Source organism: Pogoniulus pusillus, chromosome 4 (assembly GCF_015220805.1).
Source record: "Pogoniulus pusillus isolate bPogPus1 chromosome 4, bPogPus1.pri, whole genome shotgun sequence".
NCBI classification, from domain to species: Eukaryota; Metazoa; Chordata; class Aves; order Piciformes; family Lybiidae; genus Pogoniulus; species Pogoniulus pusillus.
Window position 1 is genome coordinate 9,295,366 of NC_087267.1, and position 13,980 is coordinate 9,309,345.

At 41.1% G+C, this 13,980-nt stretch overlaps 1 protein-coding gene across 8 annotated transcripts in view; it reads left to right on the plus strand.

The window, feature by feature from the left end:
• DOCK4 (dedicator of cytokinesis 4) overlaps positions 1-13,980 on the plus strand; it is a 281,325-nt gene that overhangs the window by 124,562 nt on the left and 142,783 nt on the right. For all 8 annotated transcript variants that reach the window (XM_064142114.1, XM_064142115.1, XM_064142118.1 and 5 more), the window contains 2 exons: positions 11,952-12,033; positions 12,721-12,781. In XM_064142114.1, the coding sequence (XP_063998184.1) occupies positions 11,952-12,033; positions 12,721-12,781 (143 nt within the window). The remainder of the gene's footprint in view (positions 1-11,951; positions 12,034-12,720; positions 12,782-13,980) is intronic.

Consider the following 13,980-nt stretch of genomic DNA (forward strand, 5'->3'; position numbering starts at 1 on the left):
CTGTTCTCACTGTAAATAATTTATTCCTAATATACAGTCTAAATCTGCCCTCCTCAAGCTTCAATCCATTCCTTCTCGTCTTCCACTACACGCTTTGGTATAAAGTCTCCTCCTAGCTCTCTTGTAGACCTCCTTGCCGTACTGGGAGGCCTCTGTAAGGTATGCCCCTAGGGCCTTCTTTTCTCTGGGCTGCACAGCCCCAGCCTTTGCAGTCCCTTCCCACAGGGGAGGTGCTCCAGCCCTCTGATCTTTGTGGGCTTTTTTCAGACCTGCTCTAGCACCTCCATGTCCTGGTAATGCTGAGGTCCTGTGTGCCAAGTGGATCCGTTCTTCACCCATCCTGCATTTATGTTTGGGATTGCCCCCACTCAGGTGTCGAATCTTGCACTTAGCCTTGTTGAACTTCATGAAGTGGACTTGGGCCCATCTCTCAAGCCTGTCTAGGTCTCTCTGGATGGCATCCCTTCCTTCTAGCGTGTTCTCTGGACCGCACAGCTTGGTGTCATCTGCAGACTTGCTGAGGGTGTACTCAAGCCTGATGTATTGCTGACAATGATGTTAAACAGCACTGGTCTTAGTACCGACCTCTGAGGGATGCTACTCGTTGCTGGTCTCCATCTGACCACTGACCCCTGAGCCACTGATCACAGCTCTCTGAGTTTGCCATCCAGCCAATTCTTATCTGGTGAGTAGTATACCCCTCCAGTTTTGTGGCCAGGATGTCATGGGGGACAGTATAAAACTGTCCAGGTATAAAAAAGTCCAGGTAAATGATGTCAATTGCTCTTCCCTTATCCACTGACACTGTCACTCCATCACAGAAAGCTGCCCGGTTTTTCAGGCATAATTTGCCCTTAGTGACGCTACTGATACATCTGTGGGTGCTTTTTTTGGTTTTGAAGTAGTTTTTGATCCTGACTTTCTCCAAGCAAATGTTCCTGCTGTGCAGGGCAGGGATTTTAGCTAAAGGAGCTAGCAATTTTTCTGGTAGAGGGAGCAGCCCATGGGAACCAGAAGCAGTGAACTAGCTTAAGGCTACTTTTCCTTCATAGAATTTCCACAGAAAGCATATTCTGTGGTGTTACTGGATCACAGCATTGGGTAGTTCAGTGTTATTTTCAATTTCTTCTACAGTGTGCACAAAAAAGTCTTTCACAGTATTAAAACTGTGTTGTAGTGAATTACACAGAATCAATGCAGATATATATATATATATCTGTACCTGATAGATGCAGGAGAGATGAAGCATCTTGGTTTTTCTGGCTAGCAGGCTTTCTTTAAGAGATGGTCCTCCACTCCAGTCACTTAATTACTGTACTTTGTCCCTTCTCAGAAGTAAGATGAAACAAAACAAGCCTGGATTTATATATTTCCTGGTCATTCAGGGGGTAGTTCTGATTGAAAACATAATGGTTACTTAAGCAAGAGTGCAAACACTGCTCTGTTAAGGATTTTTCATGTATTTGGAGTTAAAATACCTCTTTAGCTGGGTAACTTGGTCAATGTTCTGTGAGCGTAATTGCTAACTAAAATAGGTTGTTACATCATCCTTTTAATTGATGTATATACACACAATATATCAGCAGGCCTTATTAGTTTGTTACTGTCTTAAAGACACCTGGCAATTTGTCTTTATGCACAAGAATATATTTGCTGTGATTGTCATCTGAAGTAAATAGTGTTATCAAAAGAAGCTTAGAAGCATCAAGTTCCAAAGATTCCAGAAGTTCCCCTCCAGAAGATGTCTTGTTTTTCCCAGTTCTTTATTGTGAATAGAAATATTTGTATGTGCAGGAGGGTATTGAGGACATATGTAGTCAGACAGCTTTTTCTTGGCAGGATAGCATATTAGTAGAAGTCATAGGGCTTCTCCTGATTGGAGGAGAAATTCTGGAGTTGGAGTCATCAGAGGAGATTAAAAAAGCAGGTTTTTCTTCATCTAAATCACACTGCAAATGTGAAGGATATGCCCTAAGTGAGTGATACTTTCTGCTTTATAATACTGACTTGGAACTGCCTGCTGAGGAGTTCCTCCACAGCAGAGGTAAGAACACTGGAGTGCTGGCCCAGTCACTATCTGTGCCCTGTTAATTAAATTTTCAAGTATTGATTTGCAAAGCAAAATAGTTCCAAAAGTAGAGTAAAAGACACATTTATTGTGACTAATGCCCTGACTCATAGTGTATTCAACATATTATAATGAAACATTTGAACTTTAGCCCCTTAGGTATGCTGTGAGTATAAAGGCTACCTGCCTTGTGGTGTGAGGATTTTGATTTTATTATCTTTTCTCTATGTCTGACTTTGACCTGAAAACTCACCTGGATTTAGAAAATCATCATAGGAACATATCATGACCAATGAAAAACAAGTGGATTGGTATCTTACAGAGATTTGGATGGGTCTGGCCTGTTTTTCTCTTGTATGTATTAACATTTTGTTAAAAGGAGAGGCTGAGGGAGCTGGGATTGTTTAGCCTGGAGAAGAGGAGGCTCAGGGCAGACCTTATTGCTGTCTACAACTACCTGAGGGGAGGTTGTGGCCAGGAGGAGGTTGCTCTCTTCTCTCAGGTGGCCAGCATCAGAACAAGAGGACACAGCCTTAGGCTGCGCCAGGGGAGATTTAGGCTGGAGGTGAGGAGAAAGTTCTTCACTGAGAGAGTCATTGGACACTGGAATGGGCTGCCCGGGGAGGTGGTGGAGTCGCTGTCCCTGGAGCTGTTCAAGGCAGGATTGGACATGGCACTTGGTGCCATGGTCTAGCCTTGAGCTCTGTGGTAAAGGGTTGGACTTGATGATCTATGAGGTCTCTTCCAACCTTGGTGATAGTGTGATTTACAGTTATTTTAGCTTTCAGGTATTAATAGCAAAAATACTATTTCTTTATCCCTCACCAGTCACTAATTTTCTTTTGGTAGATGGGTTTTGCATACTCATCAACAGTGATGGCATAAGTAGATATGGTTTATGTAGTGGGAAGGATATGCATGAAAGGAATATTTGGCACCGCCTCATCCTCTTGTGAAATATTCTGGCCTCATGGTAGTTTTTGTAATAAATGTCCTTTTTACAGATTTACTTTGTTCTTCTTCGTTAGGTGATCAAAACAGTCTGTCCTGGCTTTGTGAAGGTCTGGGTGCTTGAATAATATTTCTTTCTACGAAGTGTTTATTCAACCTGATTTTATGCAGTGCCGTATAATTTGTTGTCATTAATGGGACTTTTTTGATAAATTGCTTTTTAAATACTGAGCATTCTTGAGTTGCAAGAGGATAACATTTTACTTCAAGGTAGTGTTCTAAGTATTTTTTGAAGAGCTGGCATTTCAGCAGGCGTGTTTGCACTGGCCTGGCTGCCGAGAGTGCCCTATTCAGCAATTGGACAAGAGCTATTGCATGTGACTTTGCAGCAAAAAAAAAAGTGTGTTTGCATGAGTAAAATGATGTAGTGCAGTATCACAGTATCACCAAGGTTGGAAGAGACCTCATAGATCAAGTCCAACCCTTTACCACAGAGCTCAAGGCTAGACCATGGCACCAAGTGCCACGTCCAATCCTGCCATGAACAGCCCCAGGGACGGCGACTCCACCACCTCCCCGGGCAGCCCATTTCAGTATCAAATCATTCTCTCTCAGTGAAGAACTTTCTCCTCACCTCAAGCCTAAATTTCCCCTGGTGCTGCCTCAGGCTGTGTCCTCTTGTTCTGGTGCTGGCCACCTGAGAGAAGAGAGCAACCTCCTCCTGGCTACAACCTCCCCTCAGGTAGTTGTAGACAGCAATAAGGTCTCCCCTGAGCCTCCTCTTCCCCAGGCTAAACAATCCCAGCTCCCTCAGCCTCTCCTCAGGGCTTGTGCTCAAGGCCTCTCAGCAGCCTCGTCGCCCTTCTCTGGACACTCTCAAGCATCAATGTAGATGCATTAAGAATGAGTTTCTTAAAAAGAGGCATAAGTGTAGTTTAGCAAGAAAAGGCTTTTGAAAGGATTTGGAGTGTGCATTGTATTGGGAGGCACAGCCTGTTTTTAATATCTTTCATATGCCCTCAAGTCAGAAAATACAGATGTGGTGTTCCCAGGTGGAAGGGCATGTTAGAAATTTGGTGTATTTCATGATGTAGCTCAGTTTCTGTCATGACTGCCCATGTTCATTGGAACAAATATACCTACCTATCATTTAGAGATCCTTTCTCTTCTAGTTGCTGTAGTTGGGTGTGGGTGCTACCTTATATGGATCTTTGATGTGATCTTGTATAGGAATACTTTGTTAAAGCAGAAAAAACAATGCAAGCAGGAGTAACCTGTGGTGTTGATTAGTTGTCTGTTAAGAATTGACAAGTAACTCTCTTCCTGTTTGTATTGTATAAATTGAAAAGTAAGAGGAGAAATAATTGTTTTTACTCATGGTAGTGAAAGCACTGCAGGAGATGTCTTGTAGCTCATGGACCTTGAACAATCAACATTCAGAAATGAATGCAGTGCTGGAACAGTCATGTGTGCACCAGACATGAAATATTTGTGACAGATTTAGGTAATGATGGTGTTTGACACCAATGCTATTCTGGTGGGTTTCAAGAGCATCTTACTGAGAACACACTGCAGTAGTTCTAGCTGGTGACTGAACGCCTGTTAGGGTCAGCATAAAAATACAGGCTTGCTATTTGTAAACCCCTAAATGACAGTGAATACATAAGAGCCCAGGTCTTGTTGGAGGAAGGGGAATTTTCTTAAATGCTATTGTTTCCCTTCACTTTAACCAATTCCTCCTGCTCTCTTCCAGTTTAATTTCAGTCTTTGGGAAAGATACAGCAAATCTGCTTGTAACCATGCTGTTACCTCAGACAGTGGCTAGGATAATAATCAAGGCTGTAATTCAGCTTAAAGGATCTTTAAGTCTGCACCCTGATAATGCTGTGCTGCAAAATGTTTATCCATGGTGGCAGACTAAGCTCACTATTAGTGAGAGCGTCAGCTCCTGGTGTGTCTTGTTTCTTTAGTTGTAAATACCTGCTGATAGATTTCAGTGTCTGTCTTTTGAAACTGTCATTTTCCTCTGGCTTGTGATACCTCATGAAATACTTAGTTATTGCTTCCTAAGTCTTTTCAAGAAATGTGTGATGCCGCCCTTCAGGTATCTAAAATAACATAGGATGTGTTCATGAAAAGCAGTTTCTCAAGGCTATCTTCAGTTAATAAAAGAGACAAATAGACGAAGATCGAAGCAGGAGCTTGATTTAGCTGTATATGTCTATTTTTCTCTTCCTTCCCTTTCCCTCTCTGTTTTTACTTTTCCCTTTCCCCTGTTAACTGTGCAGGTAACCAAGGGAAATTTGTTGCCATAGCACAAAGCTAGCGTTTGATAAGTTGTTTGTTTCTTCTTCTGCCATGCTGTCAGCATGGCTAAGAGACATGAAGATAAGCTTCATTATAACATCATCATATTATTTTACTAGATATATAATTTTGTTAGAATGAATGCTTTGATACTTGGCTGTAATCAGTCAAAATCTTAATTTTTTGGTATTAATTGTCTCTTTTCTCCCCTTTGGTTATTGCTACTTATTTTACTGTTAGAAATTTGGCCATGGTTTTTATAAGTGCATCACAGGTCAAATACTGGTACTGATGTAGTGTGCAACAGCTTGCACTGCTAAGTCATGTTGGCACATTTGCCTTTCAGTTATTCTCTGAATATACTTTTATGGCTTTATTAACTTTATTTCAGTAACTTACGACATGCTTTACCAGTAGGACAAGGGAGGTTATTCTTCCCCTGTACTCAGCACTGGTCAGACCACACCCTGAGTACTGTGTCCAGTTCTGGGCCCCTCAATTCAAGAAAGATGTTGAGGTGCTGGAACATGTCCAGAGAAGGGCAACAAAGCTGGTGAGGGGCCTGGAGCACAAATCCTATGAGGAGAGGTTGAGGGAGCTGGGCCTGTTTAGCCTGGAGAAGAGGAGGCTCAAGGGTGACCTCATTGCTGTCTACAAGTACCTGAAGGGGCATTGTAGCCAGGTGGGGGGTGGCCTCTTCTCCCAGGCAACCAGCAATAGAACAAGGGGACACAGTCTCAAGTTGTGCCAGGGTAGGTATAGGCTGGATATTAGGAAGAAGTTCTTCCCAGAGAGAGTGATTTCCCATTGGAATGGGCTGCCCAGGGAGGTGGTGGAGGCACCGTCCCTGGGGGTCTTCAAGAAAAGACTGGATGAGGCACTTAGTGCCAATGTCTAGTTGATTGGTTAGGGCTGGGTGCTAGGTTGGACTGGATGATCTTGGAGGTCTCTTCCAACCTGGTTGATTCTAAATGTGAGAGTAACATTTTGCATCTCATCCTGGCCTTGCGTAGTCAGTGAGTCTTTAGTTGTAAATGGAATAAGTTCAGGTTCTTTCTGGACATCCACTGAGATTATTCTGGAATGTGATGTACCTGAGCTGATGGATGATAATCTCTTACTGTTTCTTGTTATTTGCTTTGGAAATTGGCATGTCATTGATGTTGTTGGCATCACTGAGACATGCTGGGGTGTATCTCATGATTGGATCTCAGGGGTAGATGGTTATGACTCTTCAGGAGGGACTGGCAGGGGAGAAGGGGATGAAGTGTTTCACTCCACATCAATGGTAAGCTAAAGTCCATGGGGCTCCAGCTGGGGATGTGCAATGAAAAAACAGAGAGCTTATGGGTAAAAGTTAAAGGGAAGGCACAAGAAGGTGACATCATGGCAGGAGTCTGCTACAGACCTCCTGATCAGGAAGGCAAAGCAGATAAGGCCCTTTACAAACAAATAGGAGAGGCTTTATGCTCGCAGGCCCTGGTCCTCATGAGGGACTTCAACCACCCTGACATCTGTTGGAAAGACAACATAGCAGAGCACCAGCAACCTAAGAGGTTCCTGGAATGCTTTGATGATAACTTCTTCCTCCAAGTGATAGAGGAACCCATAAGAAAAGGTGCTATGCTGGACCTAGTCCTCACCAACAAGGAGGGGCTGGTGAGTGAAGCTGAAGGGTAGCCTTGCTGCAGTGACCATAAAATGGTAAAGTTTAAAATCCCCAAGGCAGCCTGGAGAAGAGAAGGCTTCAAGTAGACCTTGTAGTGGCCTTCCTGTATCTGATGGGGGCCTACAGGAAGGCAGAGGAGAGACTGCTTGCAGGGTCTTGTTATGACAGGACAGAGGTAATAGGTTTAAACTGAAAGAGGGGGAGATTCAAACTAGATGTTAGGAAAGGGTTCTTTCCAGTGAGGGTGGTGAGACACTGGAACAGGGTGCCCAAGGAGGTTGTGGCTGCTCCCTCCCTGGAGGTGTTCAAGGCCAGGTTGGATGAGGCCTTGAGCGACCTGTTCTAGTGTGCCCAGGTGGCCAAGAGAGCCAGTGGCATCCTGGCCTGCATCAGGAATGGTGTGGTCATCAGGAGCAGGGAGGTCATTCTGCCCCTGTACTCTGCACTGGTTAGACCACACCTTGAGTACTGTGTTCAGTTCTGGGCCCCCCAGTTTAGGAAGGACATTGAGATGCTTGAGCGTGTCCAGAGAAGGGCAACGAGGCTGGTGAGAGGCCTTGAGCACAGCCCTACGAGGAGAGGCTGAGGGAGCTGGGATTGTTTAGCCTGGAGAAGAGGAGGCTCAGGGGTGACCTTATTGCTGTCTACAACTACCTAAGGGTTGGTTGTGGCCAGGAGGAGGTTGCTCTCTTCTCTCAGGTGGCCAGCACCAGAACAAGAGGACACAGCCTCAGGCTGCACCAGGGGAGATTTAGGCTGGAGGTGAGGAGAAAGTTCTTCACTGAGAGAGTCATTGGACACTGGAATGGGCTGCCCGGGGAGGTGGTGGAGTCGCCGTCCCTGGAGCTGTTCAAGGCAGGATTGGACGTGGCACTTGGTGCCATGGTCTAGCCTTGAGCTCTGTGGTAAAGGGTTGGACTTGATAATCTGTGAGGTCTCTTCCAACCTTGGTGGTACTGTGATAGTGGTAGGGGCCCCTGCCTATGGGGGGAGGTTGGAACTGGGTGTCTCTGAGGTCCCTTCCAAGCTAAACCATTCTATGATTCGATGAAATCACTGTAATCTGTGTTTAGGTAGGGAGCATTTATAAAGATTCTGCAAGTGAAACTATACCAAGAACTATGACTATGTAATGATATAGCTGACTGTTAAGGTTTTGACTCAGCCAGATGCCAGAACGTGTAATGTGGTATAAATCTGACTTTTGTTTTTTTTGCTTTTCTTTCTGATTGAGTGTTTGTAACTCATGGAACAAGCAATCTGTCTAGACTGGTAGCATGTGACTGGTAACATTTTCCTGCTAATACTAAGGAAATACAGGTCACTTATGAAAATAGAACAGTTTGTGGCCATATTTCTTTTAAATATGTGCCTTGAGCCTGCAGATTTGGAACACATTGTTACTTCACTAATACATGGGAACTTACAGTACAAAAATCCCTTGTTGACCTTCTTAAATTAATCTCTCCAGCATTAGTTATTTCCTTATTTTCAGTGGGAAGACAGCAGAGTTTAAATGTGTACAGCATGTTTAAGTGGTAAGATTGGTGCTCATAAAATATTCATTGCAATCTACACTAGACACAAATCGTCTTAATACAAAGGAAAAGTATTTCTGCTTTGGGGTACTGCTGTTGAATTTGCCATATATATGTGTGTAGCTGACTGCTGAGAGTTGCTATGCAATAAGATAGCCCTAAATTTAATCCTCTGCAGTTTTTGCTGCTGTTTGAAGCCAGACTTTCAGGTCTTGGGAGTCCTGTCTTGATTTTGTTTTAGGAAGGCTGTTTACTTTGCTCAGCTATTATTTAACCTATTTGTCTCTGCAGAAATCCTTAGAAATAGCATATAAATGCTTATGCTCTCTGTACTTATAATATTGCCATCATCTTCTCATGATCTTACAGGTCTAATGGCTTGCATTTTCTCCCTGATTAAGATAACCGTTTTCATCTGAGCTGTAGCTGGTACTGTGATATGTTTAAAGGAAAAAAAAAGTATTAAAACACCGAAGAAAGAGAAACATTATAACAACATTATTACCATTATTATTGTTGCTGTTATTATTATTATTTTCACTGGGTCCTATGTTTCAGTCAAACAAGATTTCAAATTCAAATGAGGACATTAGATCTGCATAAATATTGTATGTATGTTACAATCAGTTTATTTCTTTGTCTCATGAAAAAAGTCCTTGGCTTTTAATTGTATTGTGAATCAATAGCAGAGCTGGAACCTTTCATACTGTAGTGGACAGTCAGGAGGAAGCTTTCAAAAGATGTGCTATTGTTTCTAGAGGATGTGAGCTTCAATAAATAGAGGACCTGAGCTTCAATAAATATAGAATATGCTCCCAGTTAAGTTCAAGTTTTGCCAGTTAATAGTAAACTATGAAGAGAGTTTATAGCAGCACAGTTTCTTGTTGAATGGTACTTTTGTTTGAATCAGCATGCTTAGTGGTTGCTTTAAAGACAAAAAATGTAGATAAATGTGGGGCATGTGTTTCTATTACTTTGAAATAGTTCTACAGACTGACAATAAGGTGTTAAAATTGAAAATCATAGAATGATAGAATCAACCAGGTTGGAAGAGACCTCCAAGATCATCCAGTCCAACCTATAATCATCTTGTATTGGCTAACTTTGTGTTGATGCACTGTATAAACATGCTGCAGGCTTCACTGCGCAGAAGCTGTGTTGTTACTGCTGGAACAGAGGCTTTTTTCTTCATGTTCAGTTTTGCCTGGTGTCCAACATAATGGAGTCCTAAAGCTCTAGCTGTTTTGTAATATAAGTAATAATTCTTGCTTCATGTACAATAACCTTTGTGTGAGACCTCACATAAACATCTCTCTCCAGATGTTTTTACTGTGTTTTCCAATATCACAAATAAGCTAAATGTAATTGAAAGGGCAAAATTATTTCAAAAGCCATTTTTAAATCACCAGCAAAATACCAGCTTGTTTCTCTGTAAAAATATACTCACATGGACAGCCTTTAAAAGTTGGTTTTAAAGTCTCCATGGAGACTTAAGCTGCAGAAGATGGCTGCACCATAAAACATGAATATTTCTGAGAAAATAGCATTTTCATGCACTTTGAGTTATTTGAGCTCAACCCTACTATCCTTAGGCTCTGCCTTTTCTGTGTAGCTAAGGTTTGCACAAATGTTTTCAAATAGTCACAGTGAAAAATCTTCAGTGCTTATAGATTCAGCCTAGATGGCTGGCACATACAAAAATAAAGCACACTCTAGACATACCTCTTTAAAAGTACCAGTTTGAGTGTTACAGTGTACTGGGCTGTATCAGCAGGAACATGTCTGGTGGCTTAGTTGAAGTGCTCATCCCCTGCCCACATTGGTTAGACTCATGCCACTTTGGAGTTCTCCAATACAAGACTGATATTGATGGAGTAAGTTCAACAGAAGGCCTCACATTGTGGGCAAGTGCTCCAGTCCTGGAAGATTAGGTTGAGACAATAGTTTGTTCAGGCTTGAGAAGAAGCTGTTTGAGGAGAGCTGTCACCTGCTTGTACCAGCAAGATCATCAATAACATCAGTGGTGCTGGGTGGGATAATCACAGACAATGGATATACACTGGAAAAAAGAGAAGGTTCATCTGGATATAAAGAAAAAAATTAAGAACAGTCAGACACTGGAATGGGTTTTCCAGAGTGACTGTGTGGTCTCTTCTGAGAAGATTTTCAAGACTCAACTGGCTGAAGCACTGTGCAAGTTAATCTAACATTTATAACTGGACTCTGCGCTGAGCAGGAGGCCTTTTGAGGTCTCTTTGAGTGTGAGTGATTCTGATTCTGTGAAGGATCAATGCAGATTTTCTACAAGGCAAATGCTGGTGCAATAAAGATTTAATTAGTCTCTGTGGAGTTGGATTTTATCCAACATATTCATTGTGATTTTCCAGCTGAATTTTGAAAAGCTCTTCATGGTATAGAGTACTGGTAAGCCATATTTGGTCTCTGGGATAAGCAGAAGAGGTGAACATAGCAGAAAAAAACCCCAACAAAACCAAAAACCAAAGCTAAACAACCTAGTTGCATTTTGGAAGGTTTGTTTCTGATCTGAGCATTAGAGGGCATCCCGACCCAGTTGTCTGGCCAGCTGGGACTAGGCATGACAGGGTGAAAAGAAACCTCCATAACACTCCCAACTTTGTTGCTTTTCCAATCTTCCACATCGCTCAATGCAGAAGCATGACTGTCTACATTTCTGAAGAGACTGTGTCTTGGAGAAAATTACCCAAAATGTGGAGAGTTTTTGTTTTTTCATAACATTCCCATGCATGAATTGCCAGGTTTGCTCAGAGATTATACATAATGGACCTACTATCAAATAGGAATATTTTTTAAAGTAATTTATTTTCAAGTGGGGTTTTATACCTTTTTCCATTCTGATGTGAGATTTCTCTGCATCTCCCTACTAGTAGTATTAGAGCTTGTATCAGCTGCAGCATTTAACGTTCTACAAGAGACTGCAAAACAGAATTCTGAAAATTAATTTGCCCTGCTTGAACTTCCAAGGCTCTTTTAGCATTGCTAAACTCTGTATACTCCAGGGAGAGATTTTGATAAAGTAAGAAAAAAAAGTCTCTCCTAGGATCATTGTTCTGTGAAGAAGAATATTGGTTGATTAAAGGTGTGGCAATGTTGACATTTGTTAAGTAAGAATCAATACCAGCATACTACACATCTAATTTCAGTTCTAGGATGAATGGATTTCACTGCTTGTGTCTGGTCTTCTGTTTTGTATACTGAGTATTTAATAACGTTTTACATGCTTAAGAAAATCACCACCCTTCATTAGTCTAGACCTTTTATTTAGCAATTACTACATTTTTTTAGATCTTGAGGAAGTTGCACCTGAAAATAAGATTCACATGAGATCTATTTTTCTGTAGTATTGTTCAACATATCTGTCATATTTGTTTTCTTACAGTGAAAGATTTTTTCTAAGACTGAATAGAAATGGTTTACCAAAATGCCCAGAAAAACCTGAAAGACATTGTTCTCTCTTTGTGGTGAGTTCTTACTTATTTTCAATCTTTGTTGTGTGGAGTACTGAAAATGGAAGTTGGATTAAATTGTTTTTCTGTGGTTGACTCAGAACTGTTCCCTAAGCTTTTACATTGTTATGAACAGCAAATTCTAAAGGCTGGTTGGAAATGTATTGCTGAACTCCAAGCTTGAGTATTTTCTAGTGTATTGTGAAAGCTCATCTAAACTTTCATGTGTGCATATGTACCGCTCTTTCTCTCTGCAGCAGGGAGCAAGCTCATCTAAACTTTCATGTGTGCGTATGTACCGCTCTTTCTCTCTGCAGCAGGGAGCAACTGTTTTTTCTCCTTGTGCATTTTGCACCCAAAAGACTGTTTATGCAGCACTCATTGTACTTTCTGAATGTTAGGAATTGCACAAATGCATTGATGCTGTTCAGGGCACACTGCACTTTGTGTGCTCTCACTGACTGTGCTGCATTAGGGCATATTCTAGCCTATGATATTTTAGAGCAGTCATTTTGAGTGCATGGCCACCAATGTAAAGTGTTAGAGGGATAATTTGTTGATGCCATATAAATGAACTCAGTGTTCATTTATCGCTATTGCTGACGCTGAAAATGTCTTTTTAAATGTCTTTTAAGTCAAGAGTCAGAAATAAAATGTCTTTTAATCAAGAGTCAGAAATAATGAGGTTCTGATCTTATGCAGGATTTGGGTAGCAGTGAACTCAGGAAGGACATCTATATCACTGTGCATATTATCCGAATAGGTGGGTATAATCATCTGTGAGTAGAAATGTGTTAGACATGTAACATAATGGAAATCTGGCTGAGGTCAGCTTTAGATTGTGTAGGCTTTTGGATAAATCTTTGGAAAAGAAAATGCTTTTGTGTTGGTGAAAAAAATTGCTTTGGATTTCTCAGCGTTGTTTTGCATTGTTTTTAAATTCATGGTTGAATTTAGATGCAGTACACTTTGTTACAAAGTGAAAGTGGTAAATATGAGCTGCCTTAAGGTGAGGGAATTACCACTAGGGAGTCCATTCTTGTTCTAAAGAGTAATTTCAAGTATCCTTTTTCATAGAAAATTTGCCTGGAAATTTTAAGTACCTCATTAACATATAATCTGATGTATATGTGCAGCTGTTCAGATGAATTTTGCTTTATCCTTGGCTCCTTTAAAAAGGAAGAGAGGGAAAGAATTGGAGAAAGTCTCACAATTTTAATCTCTTGTGCTATAGACAGGTACCAAGTCTTCTAGAGCAAAATAAAAAAGAAGTGTATGTTTGCACTGCTATTTATTTTAAGAAGTTATCCACTGGGCTTCACCAATCTTCAGGTCTGCTTCTGACCTCTCAGCTAGATCACTTTCTTTGTAGACTGTCTTTGTAGTTGTAATTAAATAAAACTTTTTTTCTCTGTTTTCGAAAGACATTTTAGTCAATGTAACCTGTGATGAGTTCAGGAGCAACCTACTACAGAGTAAACAGTAACTTAGAGCTTTGAGGATAACTTTTTTTTGTTGCATTTTGATGTTGGTTTTGTGTGTCATCAGAATATCAAAATATAGTGGCCTTTTTATTGAGAAGGATTTGGAAAAGTTATGGTAAACTCAGGTGAGTATATTCGGTAAGAATAAATGCTTTCAAGTAGAGTAAAGAGTAGAATTTTTCCTATTGCATGGATTTAAAATATATATTCCTGGTCAAGTTTATAAATGAGCCACTGAAATATTAAAAAGTTGAAGTGAGATTTATATGCTGCATGGTGTGAAAAGGAACAATTACTCCTCTAGCTGCTCTGATACATAGGAATATTTGGAGGAGGCATTGCCCCACAGCCACTGCAACCATTGGCTTTTATTGTCAGGAATTAAGATTTGGTAGGAAAGATGCATAACTGCCAGTGCACAATTGAATAAAATGCTTAGAAAGATGGCAGTTTCAAAGGCCAGAAACATAGCAAGAAG